This window comes from Micromys minutus (assembly GCF_963924665.1).
Source record: "Micromys minutus genome assembly, chromosome: 18".
Classification (NCBI taxonomy): domain Eukaryota; kingdom Metazoa; phylum Chordata; class Mammalia; order Rodentia; family Muridae; genus Micromys; species Micromys minutus.
This window is the reverse complement of record NC_137953.1, coordinates 3751199-3777253: the sequence shown is the minus strand read 5'-3', so window position 1 is coordinate 3777253 and position 26055 is coordinate 3751199. Positions and strand designations below refer to the sequence as shown.

The following is a 26055-nucleotide window of genomic DNA, read 5'->3' as shown; positions in this document are numbered from 1 at the left end:
CAAACAGAGACACCCCCCCCCCTTTTCTGGTGGTGCTGGTTTGAGCCCAGAGCCCCATGCTTGCACTCCACAGTGACTACCACTCTCTGAAGAGCAACCGGATTTTAATGGGAAGCAACATGTGGAGCTGACTTAGGTAGAGGGAGGAGCCTCGAGAGTAATGACTGCCCCGCCCCCCACCCCCAGCTCCGAAACGGCTTCCCCTCGCCTGGTCTGGTGGTCTTATGGAAACGGAAAATCTTAGACTATGTGCTGGGCCTCTCTTACTTTTTTATTTAAAGCAAGGCTGGCCAACAGGATCACCCACAGGTAGATCACTGTGACCACGGTATTAAGGGACCCAGAGTCCACCCATCCTTTTCTGGATTGCTTACTGCTCTTAATGGTGTGGATTTTGGGTCAGTCCCACACGTGGACAGGCCCTGAAGCTTGGGGTGTGAGGGGCCGTGGCAGATGTATGTGTTTGGGAAGGAGCAATGACTCTTAGCTGCCGTTCTTCATGAGGAGCCTGAACTGACTCCTTCATGAGGGACCACAGCATGCCTGGAGATGCAGGGATAGTTGGGTCTGGAGAGCTCCAGAGGCTGGCAGTGTGGGACAGAGGGGTCTGGAGGGTTTAGGAGGAGGCCAGAGATGGGTATGACACAAAGGCAACTGATTCCGGAACAGAGATGGCAGGCATTGGGATAGTGTAGAGGGGACAATGGCAAGCAATGACAGGCATGTCCCTTCCCCAGTGGACGATGCTGTGATGGACAACGTCAAGCAGATCTTTGGCTTTGACAGCAACAAGAAGAACTTGGTGGACCCCTTTGTGGAAGTCAGCTTTGCTGGGAAAATGGTGAGGAGCAGGCATCAGGGAGCGGGGTTGTGGGAGGGAGAAGGCTGTGGGGTGGAGGGTCCAGACAGAGCAGGGAACCCCACAGAAGTGCACATAGAGGGGCCTCTGGAAGCAACATACTGAGGTTGGCTGTCTGGGGTGCTACACCTGAAAATGGACAGGGATACCCAGATGCCCAGTCCGGAAGTAGCTGTGACTAAACAGAGAAGAGGGGTGCAGAGTGGTAGGGAGAGTATTGGGGAGTATTAAGCAATAGTGTGGGACAAGAGGTGAAATGCATGAAACCAGAAAAGAGATTAAACAATTTATGTATGCGTATGTGTTGCTGGGATGGGTACAGCCACAGTGTACATGTGGAGGTCACCGGATATCTTATGGGGCTGGTTCTCCTTCTTCCCCCAGTGGTTGAACTCAGGTTGTCTGGCCTGTAAAAAAAAAGTAATGTGTATGATATGTGTTTGTGGGGGCAGGCATGCCATGGGGTGTGTATGTGTGTGTGTGTGTGTGTGTGTATGTGTGTGAAATCGAGGACATCTTTGTGGAGTTGGCTCTCTTCTTCCACTTTGGGTTCTGAGAATTTAAAAAGTTTACGAAGTGATCGAGTCAAATATCTTTATGCTCTGAGTCACCTTGTTGGTCCCGAACATTATACACACACACACACACACATACACACACACACATACACACACACACACACATACACACACACATGCTCTTATTGTTTTTTTATGCTTCATTTTTTTAAAGACTCATTTTATGTATATGAGTACACTGTAGCTGTCTTCAGACATACCAGAAGAGGGCATCAGATCCCGTTACAGATGGTTTGAGCCACCATGTGGTTGCTGGGATTTGAACTCATGACCTCTGGAAGAGCAGCCAGTGCTCTTAACCACTCCAGCCCCACACTTATTTTTAAACTTAAAAGCAGCACATGGATTGACTTTCAGAGTGCAATTGGCTTATTTCACCTAACTCTGTTGTTCAGCTACAACATTTTCCTTTGAATGCTATGATTTCACTTTCTTTAAAGCTACATAGAACTCTAGTGTATATGCACCATATTCTGTTTTCCGTTCATCTGTTAAGACAGGGAAACCATTTTTCTTCAGCGTGTGAGGAAGCATAATAATTATTTTTACACAGTTATGGCAGGAGAGAGAGAGAGAGAGATTGAGATGGGGGGGCACCTGATGGTCACTTGGTCATCCCTCCCTCATTGCAGCTCACCTTCCTGCCCAGGGTAGAATAGGATAGTAGTTTTTGTCCATGTTGTTTTTGGTCCCACAACCCACAGCCCCAGCATTTTTTTTTTTTTTTCTGAATGTGCTACAGGTTCTCTCCTGTAGTCATGACCACCCCAGGCTTTAGCTGCCTAGCTGCAAGGGAGCCGCCTAGCTGCAAGGGACTCCACATAGCTCTGGCTCTGACTTTTCTCTTCCCCACCAGACTTTCTCATGCCTCTGACCTGCTCTACATATGGCCCTTTGGAGCAACTTTCTCCCCAAGTGTCTTCCTCAGAGCAGCCTTCATCTTAAGGATACCACTGTCCAAGGAGGAGAATGTGGGTCTGCTTCTATTCTTTCCTCTTTACATCCAACATGAGTCTGCTCTCAACCTCAAACATGCCCCAAGGACCAGAGCTTCCTAGCTACTGTGTCTCCCCAGCCACTGCCATTTCCTTCCAGGGTCGAACGTTAATCTCTTCACCACCTTCTCCATCTCAGAACAGGGACATTTTGGAGAAGCTAGGTCATTTGTCCAAATTCCTGAGTTCTCTGTTTCCTTTGGTATTTCCTTACTCCTTTGGCTCCCATACTTCCTGGCACTGAAGGAGGGCTTTTTCACTCAGAGGATTTTGCCTGGAGTTCACCACAGGCCATGTTCCCTACATTGTGTTGCAACATGACACAACACCAGGTATTCCATTCCTCCTTGGATAATTCTCTATCTTCTGCTCTAACTGTTATAAAAGAAATCCCCTCCCCCAATTTGGCAACTACTCCTTGGATGACATCATGATTCCCTGAGGATGTTCAATGTACCTCATGACCCAGTACTCTGAGAATCCACTGACTTCTTCCTACCACATCACTGCTTGGCATTCCACAGCACTCATTGTCTCATTTCTAGCCCCCCACTTTATGTAAGAATTCTTAATTTATTTTTGAATGTATGAATGAGTGTGTGTGAATGTGTGCATGTGTATGTGTGCATGTGTGCATGTGAGTGTGTGTGCATGTGTGTGTGCATGTGCATGTGTGTGTATGTGTGTGCATGTGTGTGTGCATGAGCTAGGAAGGAGGGGCAGCCAGCTGCTTCCATGGTCCTTAGGCCTCTGTCTTCTTTTCTGCCCTGAGCACTGTCCTCATCCTGTCGTGTCTCCCCCAACCCTCACCCCATTTCACCCATCCCCCTCTCTGGCTCTAGCTCCCTGCTTTTATTTTATTTTATTTTATTTTCTCTTTGCACCTACTTACATCTGGAGAGCCCTAGGGCCTTGCCAGTGTCTGCCTAGCCATACTTGGATGTTTCTGCAGTTTTGCATATGGACACTTGGGGGCACTGTTACTCAAGGTACATCCAACTACACAGTGGCCACACAAGGTGTGTATGTGAACATTGTATACAGCACAAGGAGAGGGGTGTCCTTCAGGGCAGGGCAGATGTTGTAGACTTTTTTTTGAATCCACGAATGAGACCCATGTATTACAAAAATTAAAGGATATAAAAATTCAGAGAGAGAGAGAGAGAGAGAGAGAGAGAGAGAGAGAGGGAGGGAGAGGGAGAGAGAAAGGTAAAGTGTGCCTGAGGCAAAGCTTGTTTGGTCCGTTCTCTCTATGTCTCTCATTTCCCCTTCGCAGCTCTGTGACTGGAATCTGGCTAAAGGGTGGGGTAGCACTGAGTTTTGGCCTCTCGGTTCCTGTGTTATACTCCAGGCCTTTCCTGAATTGATTTTTCAGGGAGGGGAGTTTCCTGCCTTTTGTTGGGGTTCATGCTGACAGGCTGTCCATTCCCCAAGTGTGAAGCGGTGCAGTGTGATCTTAAGTCAGATGTGCTGTGGGTGGTGAGCCTGCTGTCAGAGACTCAGCGATGTGTGATAAACCAGGGGTGCTGCAGCAGAGACGTGCAGAAGCAGGTTCTGTGCGGATCTCAGAGAAAATGTGATGGGTGGGCGGCAATAACCTTGTCCATTTTCTTTAGATGGTGACACTGACTCTGTAGAGACCATGAGTAGTGAGAATCAGTCCTCCGTGAGCGGTTTGGGATAGCTTGTATTATCAAGCATTTCCTCAGCTTGCTACTCTGATAGACAAATGCACAACAAAGTGTGTCCTATTGTGTACGATTTCAACCTTTTCTTTCTAACTCGGTCAGCATGCAGAAACCTTTGTCCATGCGTTGCTTTCCATAGAGAAGCGTCTAGAACCAGAATTATTAGGTTAGAGGTCATAGACTTTTTTGGCAGAGGTTGAAGCAAGAAACTGTGTTGGCAGGGCCTCCCCTTTGTATATGCTAGAACAGTTTCCTTATTTTATAATAAAATTTGTATTTATTTTTAGATTTGATACTGCATGCATCTACTATCCCTGGTTGATCTGTCTGAATGTCTGTCTGTCTATCTATCATCTATATCATCTATCTATCTGTCTGTCTATCACCTATCTATCTATCTATCTATCTATCTATCTATCTATCTATCTACCTACCTACCTACCTACCTATCTATCTATCTATCTATCTATCTATCTATCTATCTATCTATCTACCTATCTATCACCTACCTACCTACCTATCTATCTACCGATCATCTGTTTGTCTATCTATCATCTGTCTGTCTGTCTATCTATCTATCTACTTATCTGTCTATCTGTCTATCTATCTACTTATCTGTCTGTCTATCTGTCTATCTATCTATCATCTATCTATCTATCTACTTATCTGTCTGTCTATCTGTCTATCTATCTATCTATCTATCTATCTATCTATCTATTTATCTATCTATCTATCATCTTTTCCTGCTCTGGTCCCCAGTCAGCAATCTTCTGTCTTCCTTTGTAAGTGCATTTCCGTTACAACGTTTTGGTTTCCTTATGCATGTGTGAGCAGGCGTGACTGTGGGTTCTCAGCATGTACCACTCCAGTCCAAGCATTTGCACACTGTGCTCACTGCTCTGCATAACTTTCCTACCCTACGGTACAACTCAGAACTTGTTCCTCTTACTTGAAGCTGCATAGTTCAAAGCATGGCTGGACCATACTTTCTTTAACCCATCCTCTACTGAAGAATACTGGCTTGTTCCAGATCTCTGATAGCTCTAGCCATCCTGTGGTAAACAATGTCACTCTAATCATACAGGCATTTCTGTAGAGAATATCTGGGGAAGGACTGCTGGGTAAAAAAGGTTTGGTAGCCCCAGCTCCCTCCCCATAGGAGTCAAACTACTTAATTTTCCTCCACTAACAAGATGAAGAGCGTGGTTTCCCTGCAGCCTTGCTGACAGTGGGTGTCAGGCTACAGAGGCATTTACAGATCTGGGTGGGAGTAAAAACTCCTTGGCCTATGTCTGCTTCAGACCTTCACATGTCCCCAACAGTGGTGGCTGCACCCCTGCAATGCCAGCCCGTTACCTGCTGCTCTCCTCGAAGTCTATGGCTGGGCTCTTTCTACAGGGAGGAGGAGAAATGGGAACAGGAGTTGAGACTGGATGGTTCGGAGCAGAGACGAAGCCCCGCGGAACCAAAGTTCTGGATCTAATTCAAACGCTCATTGTTAAGATAATGCACTTTAATAAAGCTCTTGCTTAGCACATGACAGGCATATAGGGGAAGGCTGTTCACTGTTGTTAGGGGTAGACTCATCTGACTTTCAGAAGCTATATAATCAAGACTGAGTCGTTTAAAAATTTTTTGTTTTCTCCACCCCGCCTCCGTGTGTAGGTGTGTGTATGTGTGTATATGCGCACGCACACACTTGCACATGTACGTGTGGATCTTATCGTCCACTGAGCCTCGTCTCTGCAGAGACTCTCTTCATCTGAGCTTTCCCCACATGGCCCTGAGACCCAGGGTTTCAGGCCCAGCTCTTAAGAGCAGCCAGTGTGGCAGAGGATGGCTTCTGGGTTATATGGTTACCACAAAGCTCAGGTTCCACGTGGAGTTTCATGCCCCATTTTTTTTTTTTTTTTTTTTTTGTCTCCTAGCTCTGCAGCAAGATCCTGGAGAAGACAGCCAACCCTCAGTGGAACCAGAACATCACGTTGCCTGCGATGGTGAGTGGTTCTTCGGAGGATTCTGCAGTTTCTGGTCTCTGAATCCTGCTGGCATCCTCGACTTCTGCTCAGTGAGGGGGTTGCTCTCTTCTAAAACTCCGTTCTCACCTAGCTTCCTTTCCTTCCCCAGTTTCCCTCTATGTGTGAAAAAATGAGGATTCGTGTCATGGACTGGTGAGTTCTGGGGTCCTTGAAAGGGAGTCTCCAGGGGCCCTTGGGCCTGTTTTTTTTCCTGCAGCCCAGCTGCTACTGTGACAGAGGAGGCATGGGTCAAGGAAAGATCCCCGAGGGCTGTGGGCAGTTGTGGGGCAGCCTGGAGCGGAGGTGCTGTAGTGACAGAGGTTAGGAGAGCACAGCTGGGGGCAGTGAAGAGCCTGAGGAGCCTTCTGAGAAGTTGATATGTCGTTAGTAAGGGCCACGTGTAAAGTACGGAAGCTAAGCCATCTGCTTTGAGACAGAATGAAAGAAGAGCTCCCCTCCCCCAGCTGGATATGGGGGTTTTATTTCCTGAACAGAGGTCATCACTGCTGGTGTCCAGTGGGCCAGGACAGTAGCCTGTGTCTTAGAATCTTACCACTCGGTGAACACCAACTTGCAGGCCAGGGTCCACATGTATGGCTTTATCTGACTCTCGACAAGGCGGCGTGGAACTACTTCACAGAGGCAACAGGGAGGAAAGGCCAAATGAGCCGACCGCAGGGACGTTTCAGAGGCCCAGTGAATGCCTCTAGAACTGGTGTGTTTCGCCCAGCTGCTTCTCAAAGCAGCAGAAAGGTGGCGGCCTTTCTCATGCTTGAGGGGACATCAGGGCCCGAGCTCCGCTCAGAAACACTAGGCTTCCCACAAAGAGCAAGCTGTCCTTTTGCTGCCCCCAGAAGTGCTGGTCATGTGGCTCCCTGGCCGTTCTCCCTTGGTTGCAGGCCCATGGCACCCCCAACTAGGAGGATAATGAGAGACCAGGGGAAAAACCCCAGGCCACAGAGCCATTAAAACGTGTGCCAGTTCCCCAGGCCTAAAGAAAACAGATCGAGAGAATTAGAGGGAGAGACGTGTGGGCAGGGGGCAGGGAGAGGTCCTGAGGTCCGCCTCAGCTGGTATGAGCCTCGGGGAAGGGGAAGCGGTTTGGTGGAAAGGTACACTTTGCATTCCCAGAGCCATCTCTGCATGTCAGCTGGAAGTGAGTGTGTTCCATCGACTGGGTCACCCCGGTGTGCATGTGTGTGCTTGCACACATCTGTGTGGATGTGTGTGGGTGCGGTTAGCCCCATGGGTTGTGGCTGTGCCTGGCCTGACTCCCTTGGAGCTGTGTCAAAGCTATGAGCATACTGTACAATCCAAACACATTACGGAACCCAGTGGCTGCATCTCTGGCCCCGGTCGAAGCGGCACTTTTATTGTGAGTCTATTTTGAGACTCACTGTTTTCCAAAAGCTCCAAACCCCCAAACCACTGCTGCAAGTTTCTATCCAGAAAATCCTCCTCCTTAGAACACGCAGATGAACGTCTCCTGTCACCTGGATCTTAGAAATAGGACACAGTCCATGTGGCTCTGTAACTTAAGCTTTCATTCAAGTCTTTAAGAGCTCCTTTTTTGATTAAAAAAATTCCTCAGGGCTAAAGAGATGGATTGGTGGTTAAGAGTACTTACACCCTTGCAAAGGATTAGGGTTCAGTTCCCAGCACCCACTATGGGCAACTCTTGATTGCCTGTAACTTTAGTTCCAGAAGATTCAACACCTTTTTCTTTTGCCTCTGTGGGCAACTACATCATAAACTTGTTCAGGCAAACACACATAGATATTAAAAAAAAAAAGAAAACTTTCAAAACCTCTTCTTAGTAGAAGTCATCTCCATAAAAACAACAAGCCCCACCCACTCTTACTCCCCTTTGTATTTAGACAAGACCAGAAGTCAGAAGCCCAGTTCCCTTTAAAAGAGTGGGATCAACGATGTTGTAAAAATACCTCCAGCTTGCATAGTGTCTTTGAGGCACTGGGTTCGATTCCCGTTGGTGTAAGAAGAAACCACAAGAAGGGCATGTGACATCAGGCGTTGGTGCTGGTCCCCTCAGGAAGTTTCTCATGACACAGATGACCAGAAACCACGACGTGGGTCTGGGCTGACAGGTCACTCATTCTTCCTCATGTAGTCCCTGTCCCGAGGGAAATGTTGGACATCAAACTTACTCCCTTTCCTGGGAAATCCAAAGAGGAAGGAAGAGAGAGACTGGGATGTCTTGGGTTAGGTTTAAAGGAATATGAAGTCAGCATGCTTTGTCTTTGGGAATGGTGCTGGCATGAGTCTGCCATGGCTGACGTGCCTACAGTAGAGAGGAAGCCCTGGGAGAAATTAAGAAAAAGGGTTGGGAATATGCTAGAGGGGGTCCAGGGCCTGCCCAAGCTGGCACTGCAGACCTCTGGAGTGGGAATTCTTGTCTGTGGGTCTGGCCCTCGAATCGAAAGTTGTTCAATGCCTGTGTCCTCTGCCCTCTGGAAGTCTGGAGCCTTCTCATCTCATACAAAAATGTCCCCCAACATGGCCATACATACCCTGGGGTTAGAATATTAGGTGGAGAATCCTGGGTCCGTCAGAGGAAGGGGCAGGAAGGGATGGTTAGGGCCCTGGATTCTAAACCAGGAGTATCTTGCCTCAGAGCTATCTGTGAGTGTGTGTGTGTGTGTGTGTGTGTGTGTGTGTGTGTGTGTGATACATGTATGTGGGCCTGAATGTAACAGCATATATTTGGAAATCAGGACAATTTTGTGGAATCTATTGTCTCCCGCTTCTTTTACCTCTGCTTGGTTCCTGGGGATGAAACTTGGGTATCCAGGCTTTCGGGGCAGGTGCCTTGCTAACCCATCTCACCAGCCCTGTGATAACTGACTGTCTCAGTGTCAGCCCCATCACCTGAAGGTGGGACTCATTGTACTGTATTCCCTCTAAGGTATGTACTAGGAGTCCTGAAAAGGTGCCTTTATTGACAGGGTTGATTGATGTGTGTGTGTGTGTGTGTGTGTGTGTGTGTTATATGCATGCATATGTGTACACCTGCATGTGGAGGCCAGATGTCAAATCCTCAACTTCACCTTATTTGTTGAGATAAGAAAGATATCGTATCAATCCTGTAGCCTGTGATTTAGGCTAGTCTGGCTGGCCAGTAGGGAGTCTTGGAATCCTCTCAGGCGTGTACTGCCACACCCGGCTCTGCTCCTCCTTCCCTGCCGACAGGCCCTGGAGGGCGTTAAGGGTTCTTGGTCTCTAATCTTGTGCGGCTCCTGTGAGGTAAGGGTTGAACATGCTTTACCACAGCTTAGGTCACAGCACACCAGCAGCGGCCCCGCTTTCTGGAAGTCCTCTGGATCTAAGCATTTCTTGGGCTCCCAGAACCTTTCAGGTCTGGAAACTGCTCTTTCTCAGCAGCCTTCTGCTCCTCATCCTGCCTGCCTCTGGCCTCCTCCCTGTCAACCTGGGAAGGTGGCCCCATGTAAGTCCACAGATACAGATGAACAAGTTGCCCCTTGAAGTGTTTTGGGCATGGTCACTTCCTTTCTAGTCTCCTCTCCTCACTGGCTTCCCAGGCCTCAGCGGAAGACTGGACCCCTAGCAAATCACTAAGGCCACTTCCTTCTTGAGCAGGCTGTGTTCTATGTCTGCCTCTCACGTTCATGCCCTCTTCCCATCATTGTTCTAGGGACCGCCTCACTCACAATGACACTGTGGCCACCACCTACTTGGGTATGTCGAAAATCTCTGCCACTGGAGGAGAAATAGAAGGTATGTCCCACCTGCTCCCGGCCTGCCCCGTCCCTCCTCACTCTGTCTTACACCTCAAGGTCTGAGAGCCTGACGGCTCAGGGAGATTCCTGTGAGAGCTCACTCACAGATACTTAGGGCGCTGCACAGTGAGTAGAGGGAACATGCTAGATAGTCCTGGGGCTCAGGGGTGGGGCCCTTGGGCTCCATCCTGGTCCCGAGTGTCCCAGTGATTCCTATTTTGCAATGGATTTTGTTGTTCTAGTAAAATGTAACCCATCGTCAGTTTGTAACAAATTAGCTAGTGATCTGAAAGAAGACCATGACATTTACCTATGAACTATCTTCAAGTCCTTTCCTGCAGGCAAGAACAGCATCCTGAGCTGTCTGGGACACACACACACACACACACACACACACACACACACACACTAAACATACCTATACACACTAAAATGAGTTGGTTGTTTGGTCATTGCTTCTTACTTGACAATATTAGACTTAGGTCTTAGTTTCTTGTGATTAAGTATTCTTCCAAAATGTCTTTTTTTTTTTTTTTTTTTTTTTTTTTTGGTGCAGTACTGAGGATTGAACCCCGGGCCTTGTAGATTCCAGCTGAGTCTACAAACTGGGTTACACCCCTATCTCTTAGGATACAATTGTGATAAATATATATTTCATTATGTGTATACATAATTGAACGAGCTAGCTGATCAGGCATCTTCTGATGATTCTTCCTTATAAATAACTTTGCAATGAATGTTTTTTCTTATAGCTTAGTTTCATAACAACAACAACAATAACAACACTATAACAACAACAACACAGGTCTGGAAAGATTGCATAGATGTTAAGAGCATTCTCTGCTTTTGCAAAGGGCCAGGGTTCAGTTCCCAGCACCCACATTAGAATTCTCACAGCTGTCTGTAACTCCAGTTCCAGGGATCTGACGTCTCCTTCTGGTCTTTGAGGATACCTGCATGCATCTAGTGTACATACATACATACATACATACATACATGCATACATACATACATACATGCAGGAATACACACAAACTAAAATAGAATAAATAAAAAAATAGGTCTGTGCTATTGGGGATAAAACTCAGTGCCTCAGATGCTAGGCGAGTGCTGGACCCCCCTCTGCACCCCCAGCTCATGTACATGTCTAAAGTTGGCGGCCTTTATGCAGCCTCTATGATCTCTGGTGAGGCTCACCCTACTGTCCCTGCTGCTTCTGTCCCCAGTGGATACAACTGCCCCGGGGTGTTGTTTTCACTCACTTCCCCTTGGCATGTTGTTGCCAAGCCTTAGACACACACGTCCCAACTCTGTGGCCGGCTTTATGCGCTCTGCCACTACACACTCTGAACTCAATCAAGTAGTCACATCAAAGAACACACCAAACTACTCTGATCCGATAGGTATAATGTAATTTGCTAACTTTAATAGTCAAGTGATCTTGTACAATTCCATCCCTTATAAATCATTCATAACAACCTTATTTATGAAGAGATGCGCTGAGAGAAACACACATCTGCCTCCATCTTTGTTCCTTCAATCTCCTCCTCTCCTCCTCTTTCGTTTTTCTAGCCCTTTCCCTGCCTACCCCTCCACTGTCCAATCATGTATCACCTTAACATCAACTCACACTATACAATATAATATGTAACATATAGTTATTCTGCTACAAATACACACTTCTAGGGTGTGTTTCTGATGCCGTGTTTGTCTTTTTTTTACTATTCTCTGACCATGGACACTAACTTTGAGCTTGCTTGTGATTTGTCAGTAATGTTTGAATACTTTCTGAGAGAAGAAAATTAAATTTACATGCTGCCCAACCTGTTAATCGTCTCTTTGGTAAGACAGTGCACCACCATCACCTCCTCAGACTGTTTTATTGATGTCAGCAGTGCATCCCAGCTGATCTGTTTCTGACATCTCCAAATGCCATCTTTCTCTCTTCCTGAACTTCGCAGTGTCTCTTGAGCTCAGCTTTTTTTTTTTTTTTTTTCTTCTTGGTTTTCTTATTAGTACTTGCTTTTGGTATCTGGGTTAGGCTGGCTCTGTAAAATTAATCGGAAAGATTTAAAGATTTAAAGTCTTCTAACATCTGGGAACAGTTTATATAACATAGAATATAGTCTTTTGAGGGTTTGAAGTAATTCACCCATAAAACCACGTGGGCCTGGTGCCCTTTCTGAGTGGATGTACCGATGGCTCTTTATAACATTTTCAGTTTCTCTTGTGATCATTGCTATTTTTAGGTTTTTTTCCCTGCTTTTGTCAATTTTGGTAATTTATATTTTCCTAGAAAAACATCCCTTATGTCGCGGCTTTAAAATATGTGTCCAGTGTTTCTCACAGTGACGTCTAGAGTTTAGGCACTTTCTTCTACCTGTGTTTCTTCTTTATTGTGTTTGAATCCTCCTCCCAATTAGCCTCCCAGCCTTTAAAACAAACAAACAAACAAACAAAACCTTTATTTGAGATTTTAGTTCTGGATTCCTTAGCTCTTCTTTAGGCTTACTTTTACCATTTCCTTTTCAAATTTTCTAGCTAGCTTATGTTTTTAAAAAAAAAGTTTTCTTACTAAATGACAAAAATATGGTTTCTGTTTTATAGGCCATGTATGAATATTTGGCAAACATCTAGCTCTTATTTAAGGTTTTTTTTTTTTCTTTATGAGTTGGGGTCTTGTTGGGGCTCCTGTTGTGTGAATACCACTGAATGTGCTCACTCAGACTGAAGTACCCTGAGGTCGCTGTGTGGCCACCATTGTACTGGAAGCCTAAGGTTTGCCAGGATGCCTTCTGTAGGTTCCTGCTTGAATTTTATCTGAGATAAACGTCTTGAGTTGAATGACTCTTATTCTAGTCTCTGTCTCAGACCGATGAAGGCAGGATGGGGTAGTGTTGGGAACTCTGGCTCTGCAGCCATCTTGGGCTCAAGTTCTTTATAATCAGGGCAGTCACTCACTCCCCTCTCTACAAAGTGGGGACCCGATGTATCACTCCAGCTCTGCTGGTGTCTGGCATTTGGTAGCCAGAGGCAGCAGGTATTCATGCACCTCACCTTCAGCGTCACTCACTGATCTTTCTTCCCCTGCATCAGTTCTGGCCCTCTTTGCTCTGGTCCATCTCCCCACAGAAGTTATCCCCAAATTTTCCTGAACTTGAGAACCCCAAACTATTTCTTGTAGCATTCAGACGGAGGCTCTCCTGAACCTTATGAGTGTGTGTGTCCCCTTTGATACAGAGGCCTCTGTGCTTAGTACAGCTTGCTTGACACCCCCCTCCCTCAATGCCATTCACTTTCTATTGAGGCATGCTCTGTAGAGGTGTTGGCATAGACAGGTAGGTGTCTCTGTATCTCTACCCCTTGGCAGCTTTTCTGGCTCATGTGCTTTATCCCCACTGGTCTCTCTTTTTAACTCTTCAGAAACGTTTTCTCAAAAAAAAAAAAAAAAAAAAAAAAAAAAAAAAATTACTTAGTCACACTAAGTAGCCATGGCTGGCCTAGAACTTGCAGGTTTTCTGGTGTCTGGTGTGCAGTGGTTGGAGGAAGCTGGCCTGGCCTTGAACTCATAGAGCTCTGCCTGCCTCTGGCTCACGTGCCTGGATTAAAGGTGTATGTTGCACACTTGGTGGTTTGGTCTTTTAAGGTAGGATCTCTTATATCTCAAACCATCCTTGATCTTTCTGTGTGAGAGCAAGCTTAGAATGACCTTCAACTTCTGATCCCTCTGTCTCCACTCCCCCAAGTGCTGAGATTACAGGCCTGTGCCACCGTGCCTGATTTATGTAGTATGGGATATATTGAGCACAGGGTTTCATGCGTGCTAGGCAGGTATTCTACCAGCCAAGTTATATCCCTACTCCCGAGGGCTCCCTTCCAGCTACAGAAGATCTCAAACACACGCTAAGGTTGAGACTTATCCACTGATCTTCTTGGTGCTTTCCTGTCTGTGTCTAGCATTGATCTGCCATTGTGACCCCATTAATGAGACTTCGAGCAACCCAACACATACAGACATACTTCTGGAAGGTATACTCCTGGGTGTGAGGACTCTGTCCCAGAGTGTGCCCCCTCCCCACAATGAGCTGGTCAGGGTTTTTTTTTTTTTTTTTTTTGAACTTCTGCTTCGCACATACAGATAGCATCATGAGCCAGGGACAGCATCTTTTTCGGGTAACACTGAGGCAGTTCTGGCTAACCTGTATGTCACGAGTTTGTTTCAGTTTTCACACTGGGTACTGTCTCTGTCTCTGAATACAGGAACCGATGACAGTCAAGGCACAGTATGACGCTTTGAGTGTTTTTCTTTTTTCTTTTCTTTTCTTTCTTTTTTTTTTTTTTTTTTTTTTGGTGGGTGGGTGGTCAGCCATCTGATGAGAGTTTAGGCTTTCTCCCAGCCCTATCATCCTTTATTTTTGATGTATTTTTATCACATAGTTATTTCTTTCCTTTATTTTATAGTTTATTTACTTGCTTGCTTACTTGTTGTACTGGGAGTTAATTAGGGCATTGGACATGGTTGGCAAGCAACCCACCACTGTACCATATGCACATACAGCCTCTTATCGCCCTTCTTTTAATGAGGTGAGAAAGTTCTCTCCATGGTCACTAGATGGCGCTCAAGTCACAAGCAACCCAGTGTGCTCAGGGATGGCGGCAAGGGCTGGACCACAGATTGTTCTTGCAATGGGCCAATGACTCTGGAATGTGTACCAAAATAGCTAGATCAATAAGAGCTAAATTTATTGATCAAACTTGGTTTTTCTTTGGGACTTCCGGGGTTCTCTGAGGTCCCTTCCTGTAGAGATGGGTCCCTTCTCATGTGGACACAGCAGTCTGAAGGTTGTCACTTCCTTTGCCTCTGGCGAAGTTTCTTTCCCCAGCCTGGAAGTCATGCTTGGAACACCCCTGCCACCTCTCTACCCTCTCTTTTGTATTTCTTCTTCTTGTGCTGGGAAGGTATACTACCTTATTTTCTTATTTCTCCCAAAACACAACACAAACCGTATATATGTTGGAGGCTTGCTCAGCATGCAAAAGCCCTAGGTCCCACTCCCAGTACCACAGGAACAGGGTGTGCTGAGTGTCTGGTAGCCCAGCACTTGAATCAGAAATTTGAGGTCACCTTGTTTATATAGTGAGTAAAAGACCCAAGGGGCTAATTGAGACCATATCTCAAAACGAGGACAACAAGCTGATCAATCAAAACCACTTCTCTCTGCCTTGAGGTTTCTGATGATTTGATCCAGCCTGGAGTTTTGTTTTTGTGATCTTGTTTTTGTTCCCAGTACAAGACCTAACACTAGCCTCTTAGGCACTTCTGCCCACAGTTTGCCTGAGTTCATGGAAATATTCTTTGGACCCGATGCACCGATCGATATATTAAGGGAAGACACTTTCTTTCTTTCTTTCTTTCTTTCTTTCTTTCTTTCTTTCTTTCTTTCTTTCTTTCTTTCTTCTTCCTCTTCCTCTTCCTCTCCTCCTCCTCCTTATTTTTTTTTTTTAAGGAAGTATACCCTCTTAGATGTGGCCATTTTTTTGAAAGGTAGTAAGCTCATGGGACCTGTGATACTCCCAGGTATCTTTGACGCCTTCACCTGTAGGGACATTGTGCTATAGAACAGCACGGAGAAAACCAAAGTTGTCTTTGGATTATGGACTACAGTGAACTTCCCAGCAGTCTCCCCTTTCCCTTCCTGCCAGGGCGGGTGTCAGGCAGCCAAAGCCATGGGCTTGGGGCTCTGCCGAGCCTTGGGAGCTGGCCAGGATGGCTGGAGGTAATGACTTGGCTCCTCCAGGGTACACGCGTGTCCCCAGGGACTGCCTGCTGAGCTGTGACTTGTGGCTGGCGGCCTGCTCTGTCCCTTGCACTTCCTCCAGGTGAGGGAGCTGGGCTTCACTCTCACAGTAAAAAGCTGGGCATGTTCATCTGTGACTCGGGCCTTCCTGCGGCCCAGCTCTCCGGGCTCAGGGAAAACACAGCGAGACACTTGTGCTTTGGCAGAAAGATGACCAGGACTAAATAGCAGCTCTGTGTTGGGTGGCTTCTTTGCTGTCCCTACCCTTGACTTTATGAGCTGTCTGCAGACACAGGGGCGAGAACCTGGAGTGAACCTCAGCATCAGAGACTTGTGACCTGTTCTCAAGTTAGGAAGCACTGGGCTACGACGTCAGCAGGGCCCGACGCCCACTGCCATACCTGCTTATGGCTCCCAAATGAACAAGGAGGCCTGTGCAATTTCAGCCACTACCAGCACGCGGTTAGCTTGCTGGTGGGACTGGTAGCTAACTGTCTCTGGCTACCGGATTAAAAGTCAGTCCCTGGCTTTTAAGTACACAGGGGTCTCATCTTCTCCCTTTAGTCCAAGATAACAGGCTCCTTCTGCCAAGCATTGTTTGGGAGGAGCTTAAAGTAGAATCTGGGGACCATAGCTGTGCCTGTCAGTCTTACAGGCTGAGAACCCTCCAATGCCAGGGCACAGCTCAGTTCCCGTAGACGAACTAGGTACAGTCTCACGAGATACACTCTCAGCCACACTGATTCTTGCCAGCTAGCATTGGGGCCCGAGACTTGGCTGCAGAGATCTGAAGGCCAGCACAGGGCCTTGCCCTCTTTAGGTGTTTGGCCTCAGTTCTCCATCCCTGTCTTTACCTCTAGACCACCATAGTGGCTTATTTGTGCCCCACACTCCTTTCTGTGAGCCTTCCAGAGCCTGGGTTCTCTGGGCCCCAGTGGATGAAGAATTGTCTTGGGCCACATTAAACCCAGGCTGCCCAAGCTACGTCCCGAGGGCTGTGAGAGAACACACCTATTTATTCTGAGTGACACTGGAGCATGACCTGCCATTGTGGGCTGCCCGTGACCTGTAGACTGCTCACTGGATATCCTCTGGCAGTTGCTAGCAACATCATGGATCTGTGGGGGAAACGAAATGGCTAGACTATTTTTATTACATTTATTTTAAAGGCTGTGCATGTGTATGCTCCTGTGCATGTGCTAGCATTTGTCATCTTCATAGGAAGTGGTAGGAGGCCCGACCCAGGTGGCTCTGAAAAAAAGTCTTGCTGTCTGTGGCAATACTATAAACATCCACTAGGTGGAGATGTTGTGCCTTAAATGGCCTTGGCTCAGCTCGCTGGGCCCAAGTGTCAATCTGATGTTTGGGTTTTGGAGCCTAGGGTGTCTCTTGTCCACAATGGCTCTTTCCTGTTTCCCTTTTTTTTTTTTGTGTTTCTTTCTCTGCACCATTTCTCCCAATCTACTTGTATATAATGAAGAAAAAGCATATTTTCTCCTGTGTGTTGTCTCCTTAGTGTATTGAACGGAGGTTCAGGTCACAGAGGTGCGGAGGGCTGTCTGGTTGGAGTTGGGGGGGCAGGGTGTGTGCCTTCCTTTGTTGTACGTACACAGAGCCTGTCTGCCAGCTCTCCATCCAGACTCCTGTTCATGTAACCATTCTCCACCCAGCCATACCCATCCTAACCCCTCTTCCATTTCTTTATGCTTCAGAGGAGCCTGCAGGTGTATTCAAGAGTCCACAAGCCACTGACCGTACGTTGCTGTCACCCAGGGATCCACGAGGGGATGGGACATTGGGTTTCTGCTGGTGGGGAGTTTTCTGGCTTGCATGAAGGGGACCGAGTCACAGCCAGGTCTCTGAGTTGACCACTGGCCAGTCCCAGCCACTGGGTAACTCACATGAATGACTTTTGATGCCTTCAGGCCAGGTTCCTCTAGACCTCCCAGCCCCTTCCTAAGCTTGTTGCCTCCCAACACGGGGACAGAGTGGGCGGGGGAATTGTGAGGCATCTTGGGGATCTGGGGATGGCCAGGAGAGTGAGAAACGCTTGAAGCATAGCTCCTGAGATAAATCACAGTGGTGATGGCTGACAGTTAGTGGGGGTCCCCTACTTGAGGCTTATCAGCCCATGGCTCCTCCCCTTTCCAAAGCCAAGCTGGGGTCTGGAAGAGGGAGTATGTGGAAAGGTGACAGGCAGGGTAGCTCTGGCTGGCTCCTGCACTGTCTCAGCAGCATGGCTTAGGGTGGGCAGCCTCATGTCCCGCTGAGCAAGTCTCAGGTCTGTGTGGAGGCTGTTTTCCCTGTGCTTGCCCTGACTCAGCCTCATGTGGACAGAGACACCCACATGGTCCTGGTGATGCTTCTGCCTTGAGCATTCTGAATGTCCAGCCTTTGCAGGGTTTTAGAGTCTCGCCGGTGAGGTCCTGTCCCACGAAGAGCAGCTATAGCATTATCAAGAGAACACATAGCAGAAGAGGGAATGATGATCCTCTATCCATTTTCCAACTTCTGTGTGTGTGAGGAGGGAGAGTCCCTGGGACATGGCTTCTCTGCTCACCTGGCTCGGAAACCACCTCTGCTTCCCCTCCCCTGGGGCCTGAGCCCCAGCTTGTGTGTGGCCAGCTGCGTGTGCTGCGTCCTTGCTCTCTGTGCTCCATCACATCCTGAGACTCAGTTTCCTCATCTGTCAAATAGGATTAATAAGATAGTATAAATAGTCTCATTTCAGCATACCGAGGACTCAAGGGGCTGGGGGGGGGAGTTGATTATAGTCACTGCTGGTGTATTACTAATTATAGATTATACATGGCCACATACGGTGCATATGGGGAAACTAAGGGCTGAGATGGGATCCCATCTGAAGGTGGATAGGCTGAACCCTAAAAGGACCCACAGGGCCACCTCTCTGATACCTTCTTGTCTCTTCCAGTGGATGACAACCTGGGCTTCCTCCCCACTTTTGGGCCCTGCTATGTGAACCTTTACGGCAGTCCCCGAGAGTTCACGGGCTTCCCAGATCCCTATGCAGAGCTCAACACGGGAAAGGTGAGCAGCCACACATAACCTCTAAGGGTCTCCAGCCTTGCCTGGCAGTGCATGGGCCCAGATGATACTCCATGAACTTCCTGAGGCCTGAGCAAACTCCTTAGGGCACTTCCTTCTGTTTGGCCCTTTGGCTTCTTTCTCCTGCTCAGTGTCTGCATTCCAAGGCTCCCGGACCCATCTCCCTCAGCTTCCATGCCCTTGGACAGGGCCTGAAGATTGGCACATCTCCATGCAGTAGGGGTGGATTACGTTATGTTGTTGGGTGCCGTGTTTTCGTGCCCCCCTCATCCCTTTGCTTGTGACTGTGACTTTCTCTTGCAGGGAGAAGGCGTGGCTTATCGAGGCAGGGTTCTGTTGTCCCTGGAGACCAAACTGGTGGAGCACAGCGAACAGAAGGTGGAGGACCTTCCTGCTGATGATATCCTGAGAGTAGAGGTGAGGACGCACTCTGGGAATAGGAAGAAGGTAGCTAAGTACAGTGGTGGAGGGCCTTCTTCAGTTCCGACCTGCGTTTACTATAGTGGCGCTTTCCAGGCCTTTCGTCTCAGGTATAAGGGGTATATATAATGTGTATATAGTGTAATGTCCCACCCTGGGGATGCTTTGAGGTTTAAGGGGTGATAGATGAAGGTAGCACAGAAGCTCAGGACTCGATACAGCTAACGATGAGGTTGGCGACACATTTACCGCTGACGTCTTCAGATGCAGCATGCTGCAAGGTGGCATGTTGTTAACCCTATTTGCAGATAAAGACCCTAAGGTCCCAGAAATATCGGAGTCATGCACGGTCTCCAGGAGCATTTGGACACTGTAGTTAGCTGCCTCGGCTGTCCATGCTTGCCCTCCCATCTGCCAGATGCCTCAGTTTCCCCTGTCTGTAGTTACTGTAGGAGCTGGTGGTAAGATGAGACTTGATGTGTGCACATAGTAGGCTCTCAGTTAGTGTTACCTGTCATGATCCAAACCTCACCTGTTCAGTTCCTTCCCCCCAGCTTTCCGAAGAGGTGACTCTAAGAAAGTTGTGTTGTTTCGTGTCGAGACACACGGGTGTTTTACATTGTCTCAGCCCTGTGCCTTGGGCTTGGAGGGGCCAACTCGAGCTACCCATTATGCGTATGGCTGAGGCTGCCTATGCAGACTGCAGGGCTGCCTGGTGTGTGTGCGTGTGCAAGTGTCAGGACAGGGCATGATCGCTGAGCGTTTTCAGCCCCTTTAGGGGGCAGGTGAGGTGTAGGATGTCCCCGGGGCGCTGCGGGAGATCCTGTTCTGTGGATGTGCTGGTGCCATTGATGCTGGGTTGGATTAGGGAGCAGCCAGACCTTGGAGGAGCAGATGTGTGAGCAAATGTGTGCAGGTCTGGGAAGAGTTTGTTCGTTCAGTAACCAAGTCTGGAGGCTACTCCTGCTCATGGCTACGGTCGCCGTCTATGAGATGCACGCTGCTGCTGGGGGTCCTGTGTTTCTCCCCTGTGATCTCTGGCCCGCTCACTCTGCCCGCAGAAGTACCTGCGGAGGCGCAAATATTCCCTCTTTGCCGCCTTCTACTCAGCCACAATGCTCCAGGATGTAGACGATGCCGTCCAGTTCGAGGTCAGCATTGGCAACTATGGAAACAAGTTTGACACCACCTGCCAGCCACTGGCCTCCACCACCCAGTACAGCCGGGCCGTCTTTGATGGTGGGTGAGGCTGGAAGGGACCTGGGTCATAGGCGAAATGCCAACCCTTGCCTCCTGTGGAAATCACAGCGGGCCTTCTGGGGGTGTTCCTCTCCTGTAATTCTTGTATTGTCCCTTATACTCCTCTTGGGGGGGCACTGCACCCATAGTTTGGATTACTGCAGGCCTGATCTTCCATGTTCTGTGGTGGCCCTGGTCCTGAGCTATTGCCATCATGACTTGAGGCCTGGGGGCTTGGGTCTTCCAGGGACATTCTATCAGCTTTCTTGTTTTGATGTGAGTTCCAGAGCAGCCTGTGCCCCCCACCCCTAAGTGTGCTCAGGCACCGTGTTTGGATGCTGGGAACTACTGGCCACACCACAAGCAGTTGAGGAGAAAGCAGAGCAGGTTCTGTCTCCTATCTTGAGTTCGCTCTCAAGCTGGCCCGGCTCTGAAAGCTCTGTGGCCTGGGCTCTGCAGAATAGAACTCACTGCCCCTGGTCTCTGCCTGGTGCTCAGGTACCTCTCCCCTGTCTGCAGGGTGCCACTACTATTACTTGCCTTGGGGCAACGTGAAGCCTGTGGTGGTGCTGTCTTCATACTGGGAAGACATCAGCCATCGAATCGAGACTCAAAACCAGCTCCTCAGGATCGCCGACAGGCTGGTGAGTGGGATTCTGTCCAGACATAGTGCTGGAAGGTTCTGCAGAGATGGGGTACCAAGAGTTCTGGGGATGCCCCAGGTAGATGTGGAAGATGACTGTAAGACAAGAGGGTTGAGAGATAAAACTTAAGTGTCAGGATATGCCTGGTGTTCCAGAAACTTCCAGCTAGAAACCAGAAACCAGAAGCCAGGAGCTAGGGCTCCAAACTGAGATTCAGGTGGCCTTCATGGCTACTGAGGGAGAGATGTGGAGTATGGAAGAGGAGCATCAAGTGGTTACCATGGGGACCATGGAGGATGTGGGAGAGGACCTACATCTAGCATGGGCAAGATGGTCCTGGGAGGAAAATGGCATTCTGGGTGCTCATGAAACTCGGGCTTGGTACATTTGTCTTGGGGAGATGAGGTGCTTTGAGAGAAATGATCTGCGGTTCAAAGCTGGGAACCTGAAGAGAGGGGCAGAGTGTTTAAATGTGAAGGATATTCTTGCTTTGGGAGTGAGGAGAGGCTTCTGGGAACTCCCTTTAGGCTGCCTCATGTTTAGACAGGGCATGCAGGCAAATCTTGAGAGGGCACAGATGTAAAGGCCAAGGGAAGGGAGAAGGATGTTGGGAAGTTGCTGGCTGGCTCCAGGCTTCCTTTCAGGGAGCCTCACCCGATGAGCACAGTAGGAAGGGAGGCAGAGAGGCAAGGACGGGGTGGTGTCCTTGAAACTGGCAGCTAGTGGTGGAGGGCAGCTAACACCTGTGGGAGAACTTGGAGTTGAGACTGAAAAATCTCTGTCCTCTGGGCTCCTTGTTATTCTACAAGAAGTCCACAATTCCCAGATAGCTAGGCCTGAGTTTTCTTCCTAGTGTTTGTTCTCCAGGATGGAACACACATCACATTTCCTGACTTGTGGGAGGGTTACTTAGGAGACCGAGGCAGCTTTGGGCTGATGAGTATTTTGAAGTTGGCCTTCCAGCCCAGGACCTTGCCCTAGGACAAGTGCCCAGAGAAGGAGATTGGATGAACCTACAAGAGAGCCACCTCTGGGAGTCTGCTCTTTACACCCACTGGTGGCTTCATGGCTGCTGGGGGAGACAGGCTAGATCTGGATCTTACCGTGTGGGTGGTTCCAGTTAAGACTGACCAGTGTTGTCTCAGAGAGATCCGCTCCCCCGTGGGGAATCAGGCCTGGCACTGAGGTGACAGGTAGGACAGGATGCATTCAGGCTGTGACAAATCTCCTATTAGCAAAGGACCACCTTGTGTCCATGTGTGAGACCGGGTATCTGGCTTGACAGTTGGAGCATCCTAGAGCCGGGACATTGCTGGCAGATTGAGTGTGGCTCTGCCTTTTTCTGTTTCTACTATCTATTCCTTCCTGGCTTAGTGACAGGGCCACTCTGCGGTGACCCTCCTGACCTAGGGTTGCTTGTTCCTCAGGAAGCTAACCTGGAGCAAGTCCACCTGGCTCTGAAGGCACAGTGTTCCTCCGAGGATGTGGACGCCCTGGTGGCTCAGCTGACAGATGAGCTCCTTGCAGACTGCAGGTAGGGGACTTGGCACCTCCCGATGCCTCTTTTGGCTCAGCCAAGGCTGTCTCCTCAGGAGTGTTCGTGTGTGGTGGTGAACAGAAGCACGTCTCCCAGCCACGCTTGGCCAGCAGTCTGGCCAGCGCTGAGCCCAGAGGTGGCAGAGCCTGCACCGGGAGTTGAAAAGGTGACGTTTAGAACAGGTCATAAATCTCCCTGTAGCAAGCAGCAGCAGCTGTGGGCCGGCCCACCTGAATGGGAAGCATTGTGTGTCTGATCCCCGACCTCAGAGCTCCCTGATGGAATCTCCAGGAGAAGCTGGGGTGGGGGTACCCCTCCTTCCCCCAAGGTCATGTTGTCAGGGGTCCATGGTTTCTGTTTAGGTTTTCACTTCACACAGATGATTGTCAGAGTCAGGAAAGGGGGGCCTGGGAATGAGGAGGAAGGGAAGACAGGTCAGCGGAGGGGCCCTCACCTCAACTCCACACCCAGGAGGGAGGGCTACGGGTAGTGTTGTGATGGGAGCTTGGAAGTTGAACTTGGCACGAAGAATGACTCCTTAATAATACCTGACCGGCAAAGGATCGGCATTGTGAGGAGGCTTGTAATTACCACAATGACAAATGCAAGGAACCAGGAAACCTGCCGCTTGCTCACCGCAGTCTGCTGGCTTTCAGTAGCGCTGCCTGGGAGGGCCCTGGTTTCTCAGCTATGGTCATAGCCGTTCTCCTGGGGTTCAGTATGAAGGTAGTCATCTCCCCCACCCTATCTTCTCCTTTTTTGGGCTAGCCAGAGAGCGCTGTGGAAGGGCATCGGAGAGATGTCCTCTCCATGAGAGATGTGGAAATGGAGGCTAGGTGCTGGCATCACCCTGGTTAGGAAGCGACCCCAAATGAATGGCCCTGCCCCTGCCCCAACCTGAGCAGGCCATTCCTCCTTCATTCTCCATACCTTTCTGAAACCAGGCTGAGCCCCAGCTCTGTCAATAAGGGTACGACTTGAACCCAGTAGGTGTGATGTGGAGCGAGAGGCACAGTCTGTGGGAACTCAGAGCAGATACAGACAGCGGAACTCAGGCAATCTTCCCCAAGAGATTCCTGGTGGGAATGGTAAGGTCGGGAGTGGAGAAGATACTTCCTAGACCAAGATGTGTAGCCCTAAGATGCCTGCTATCTTCGGGGCTACTGAGGACAGCTGTTTCCTAGCAAGGCTGGCTTTGGGGGTTCTGCCAAGGAGAGCTCTGGCTTGGGTACATTGGGGAGGAAGGAGATTCCTGGGTCGGACGCTTGCTGTGGCTTCAGGATGAGAGAGGAAACATAGGGCCGCGGAGTTACCTAAGATACAGGCAGCTGAGGCAGAGGTGCTGGGGAGGGTGGATGTGGAGGGAACACAGACACTGTGTGGGAAGTCTGTGTGCATTCTAGTCACCAAGCATAAAACTCTGATTATACCATTCTCTGAGGGCCGAGTAAGGAAACTGAGGCACAGAGAGATGGATTGATAAACCCAGAACCACATGTCAAGTACGTGGAAGCATATTCCTCTGCTGCTGTCAGACAGGAGCTTGGGCCCTGGAAAGGCCTAGGATGATACCCTAGCTGTGGCCACAGCAGCTGGGTGGGCTTTGGGGCCATTCCCTGAGACTAAGCAGGAGGGACATAGACTGGGACCCATGTGATGAGGTATCAGGAAAAGCCCTTGTCTTTATGTGGGGGGAATGTGGTGCTAGAGGCGCACACAGTCAGCTTGCAGGGACTGCAGGGTGAGACATCTTCTTAGCGTCCTGTGCCTTGGGAGTGTTTATAGAAGGGCTGCTATGCCCTGTGCCCAGTGATGCCCTTTCTGGACAGTGGCTGGCAGAAAATGGATTCCTGCAGTACTGTTTCTGGCAATTGTGGAGTGGAAGAGGCAAGTCTGTGGGCTGGTGGGACCCGATCCCTGGCAAATCTGAGGTGCTGGGACATTGGAGCCCATGGGACTCTAAGACACTCTGTCAAGCCAGGCTTTTCTATCACTGTCCTGGGGGCAAAAGGGTGCCCAGGTCTCTGTGGGGCATCAGTTCCAGGACAGGAGCCTGGAGTGGGAATGGGTTCTTATTCTCTCAGGATATTTGACAGGATCTTCAGGGAAGGGACTTCAGATCCATCCCTCCAAGCACTACCTGAGGCTTCCGCCATGCTGCCTGAGGCGTCAGCAGAAGCAGGTGTCATGGCGGACCAGGGCTGACTACCTGCAATCAGCCTTATTGTCTCCAGCTAGAATGCTTGCTCATCCTGAGTTCCTCCCACCCCCACCAGTGTACCCTCTTCTCTGAACTTCTGGCCTGGGCTAGGCTAAGACCACACACACCCCATACTGACTCCATCACGTCTCCCATCTCCTCTGGATCTATGGTTTCCTGCCTTCAGGGATCACAGCACAGACCCTAGCAGCTCTCACAGCCTTCATTTCCTCTCCCCTTCCCAACCCAGTCTCCTTCTTCCTTCCCTCCCTCCCTTCTTCCCTCCCTCCTTCTGTCCTTTCTTTTCTCCCTCCCTACTTTTTTTCTCCCTCCCTCCTCTCTCCTTTCTTACTTTCTTCCTTCCCTCCCTCCTCCTTCCTTTTTCCTCTCTCCCTCCTTCTGTCCTTCTCTCCCTCCCCCTTTCTCTCTTCCTTCCTCCCCTCCTTCTTTCCCTCCCTACTTCCTCCCCCTACTTCCTTCCCTTCCTGCTTCCTTCCTTCCCTTCTTTTTTCTTTTCTCCCTCCTTCCTTCCTCCCCCTTTCTTGCTTTCCTCCCTCCCTCCCTCCCCCCCTCCCTCCTTTCCTCCCTCCCTTCCTCCCTCCTTTCCTCCCTCCCTTCCTCCCTCTTTCCCTTCGTTACCCGGAGAGAACTTTTTCCCCACAGGGTGCTTAATAACCCTCTTCCCTCTGAGTCACTGCTGGCTTGCTGGACCCTCCCCATCCCATAATACACCCCTTGCCTCTGTGCATTGCTTTCTGGCACCATGCCGTTCCAGCAGCGACAAAACCCTTCCTAGCATCTGCACAGGAATAGTTCCTGTCAGCCCTGCAGGTGCAGATCCAGGACACACTCCAAGTCTGCTCCTGTGGGGAATGGCAGGCTGCCTCAGTTTTTCCTCGTGAGAGGGCAAAACTGGAGGATGGTCATCTCTTTGGACTCAGGAGTGAGGCTAGCTCATTCTCCAGGGGACTGGCCCTGATACATTTACCAACTTGGTCCCCAGGGACAGGTGGTGACTTGGTGAGAAGCCAGATCTGCCCCCTGGTGTTAATGAGCTATGGCCCACCTTCCATTTGTAGGGAGGGCTAGGGGTGCAGTTTTCCCCTCAGACTCCCTTTTTGTACCCCAGTATTGGACCTTTCTGGGGGTGAGAGAGTCGGGGCATCTTTGAGTGGTGAGGACTTGTCTTGGGGAGTCTTGGTTGGGTGGTCTGCAGGAGGGTTCTCCGTAGCTTCTGACCTTGGCTGGGCTGTTCCAC

At 49.3% G+C, this 26055-nt stretch overlaps 1 protein-coding gene across 1 annotated transcript in view; it reads left to right on the top strand.

Moving 5' to 3' along the window:
* DYSF (dysferlin) overlaps positions 1-26055 on the top strand; it is a gene marked incomplete at its 5' end in the record, with an annotated part of 142399 nt that overhangs the window by 15680 nt on the left and 100664 nt on the right. Inside the window, 10 exons of the mRNA XM_080932124.1 lie at positions 738-841; positions 6049-6117; positions 6248-6291; positions 9809-9891; positions 17404-17445; positions 18624-18739; positions 19061-19174; positions 20239-20416; positions 20936-21060; positions 22488-22594. Coding sequence (XP_080788250.1) covers positions 738-841; positions 6049-6117; positions 6248-6291; positions 9809-9891; positions 17404-17445; positions 18624-18739; positions 19061-19174; positions 20239-20416; positions 20936-21060; positions 22488-22594 — 982 coding nt within the window. The remainder of the gene's footprint in view (positions 1-737; positions 842-6048; positions 6118-6247; positions 6292-9808; positions 9892-17403; positions 17446-18623; positions 18740-19060; positions 19175-20238; positions 20417-20935; positions 21061-22487; positions 22595-26055) is intronic.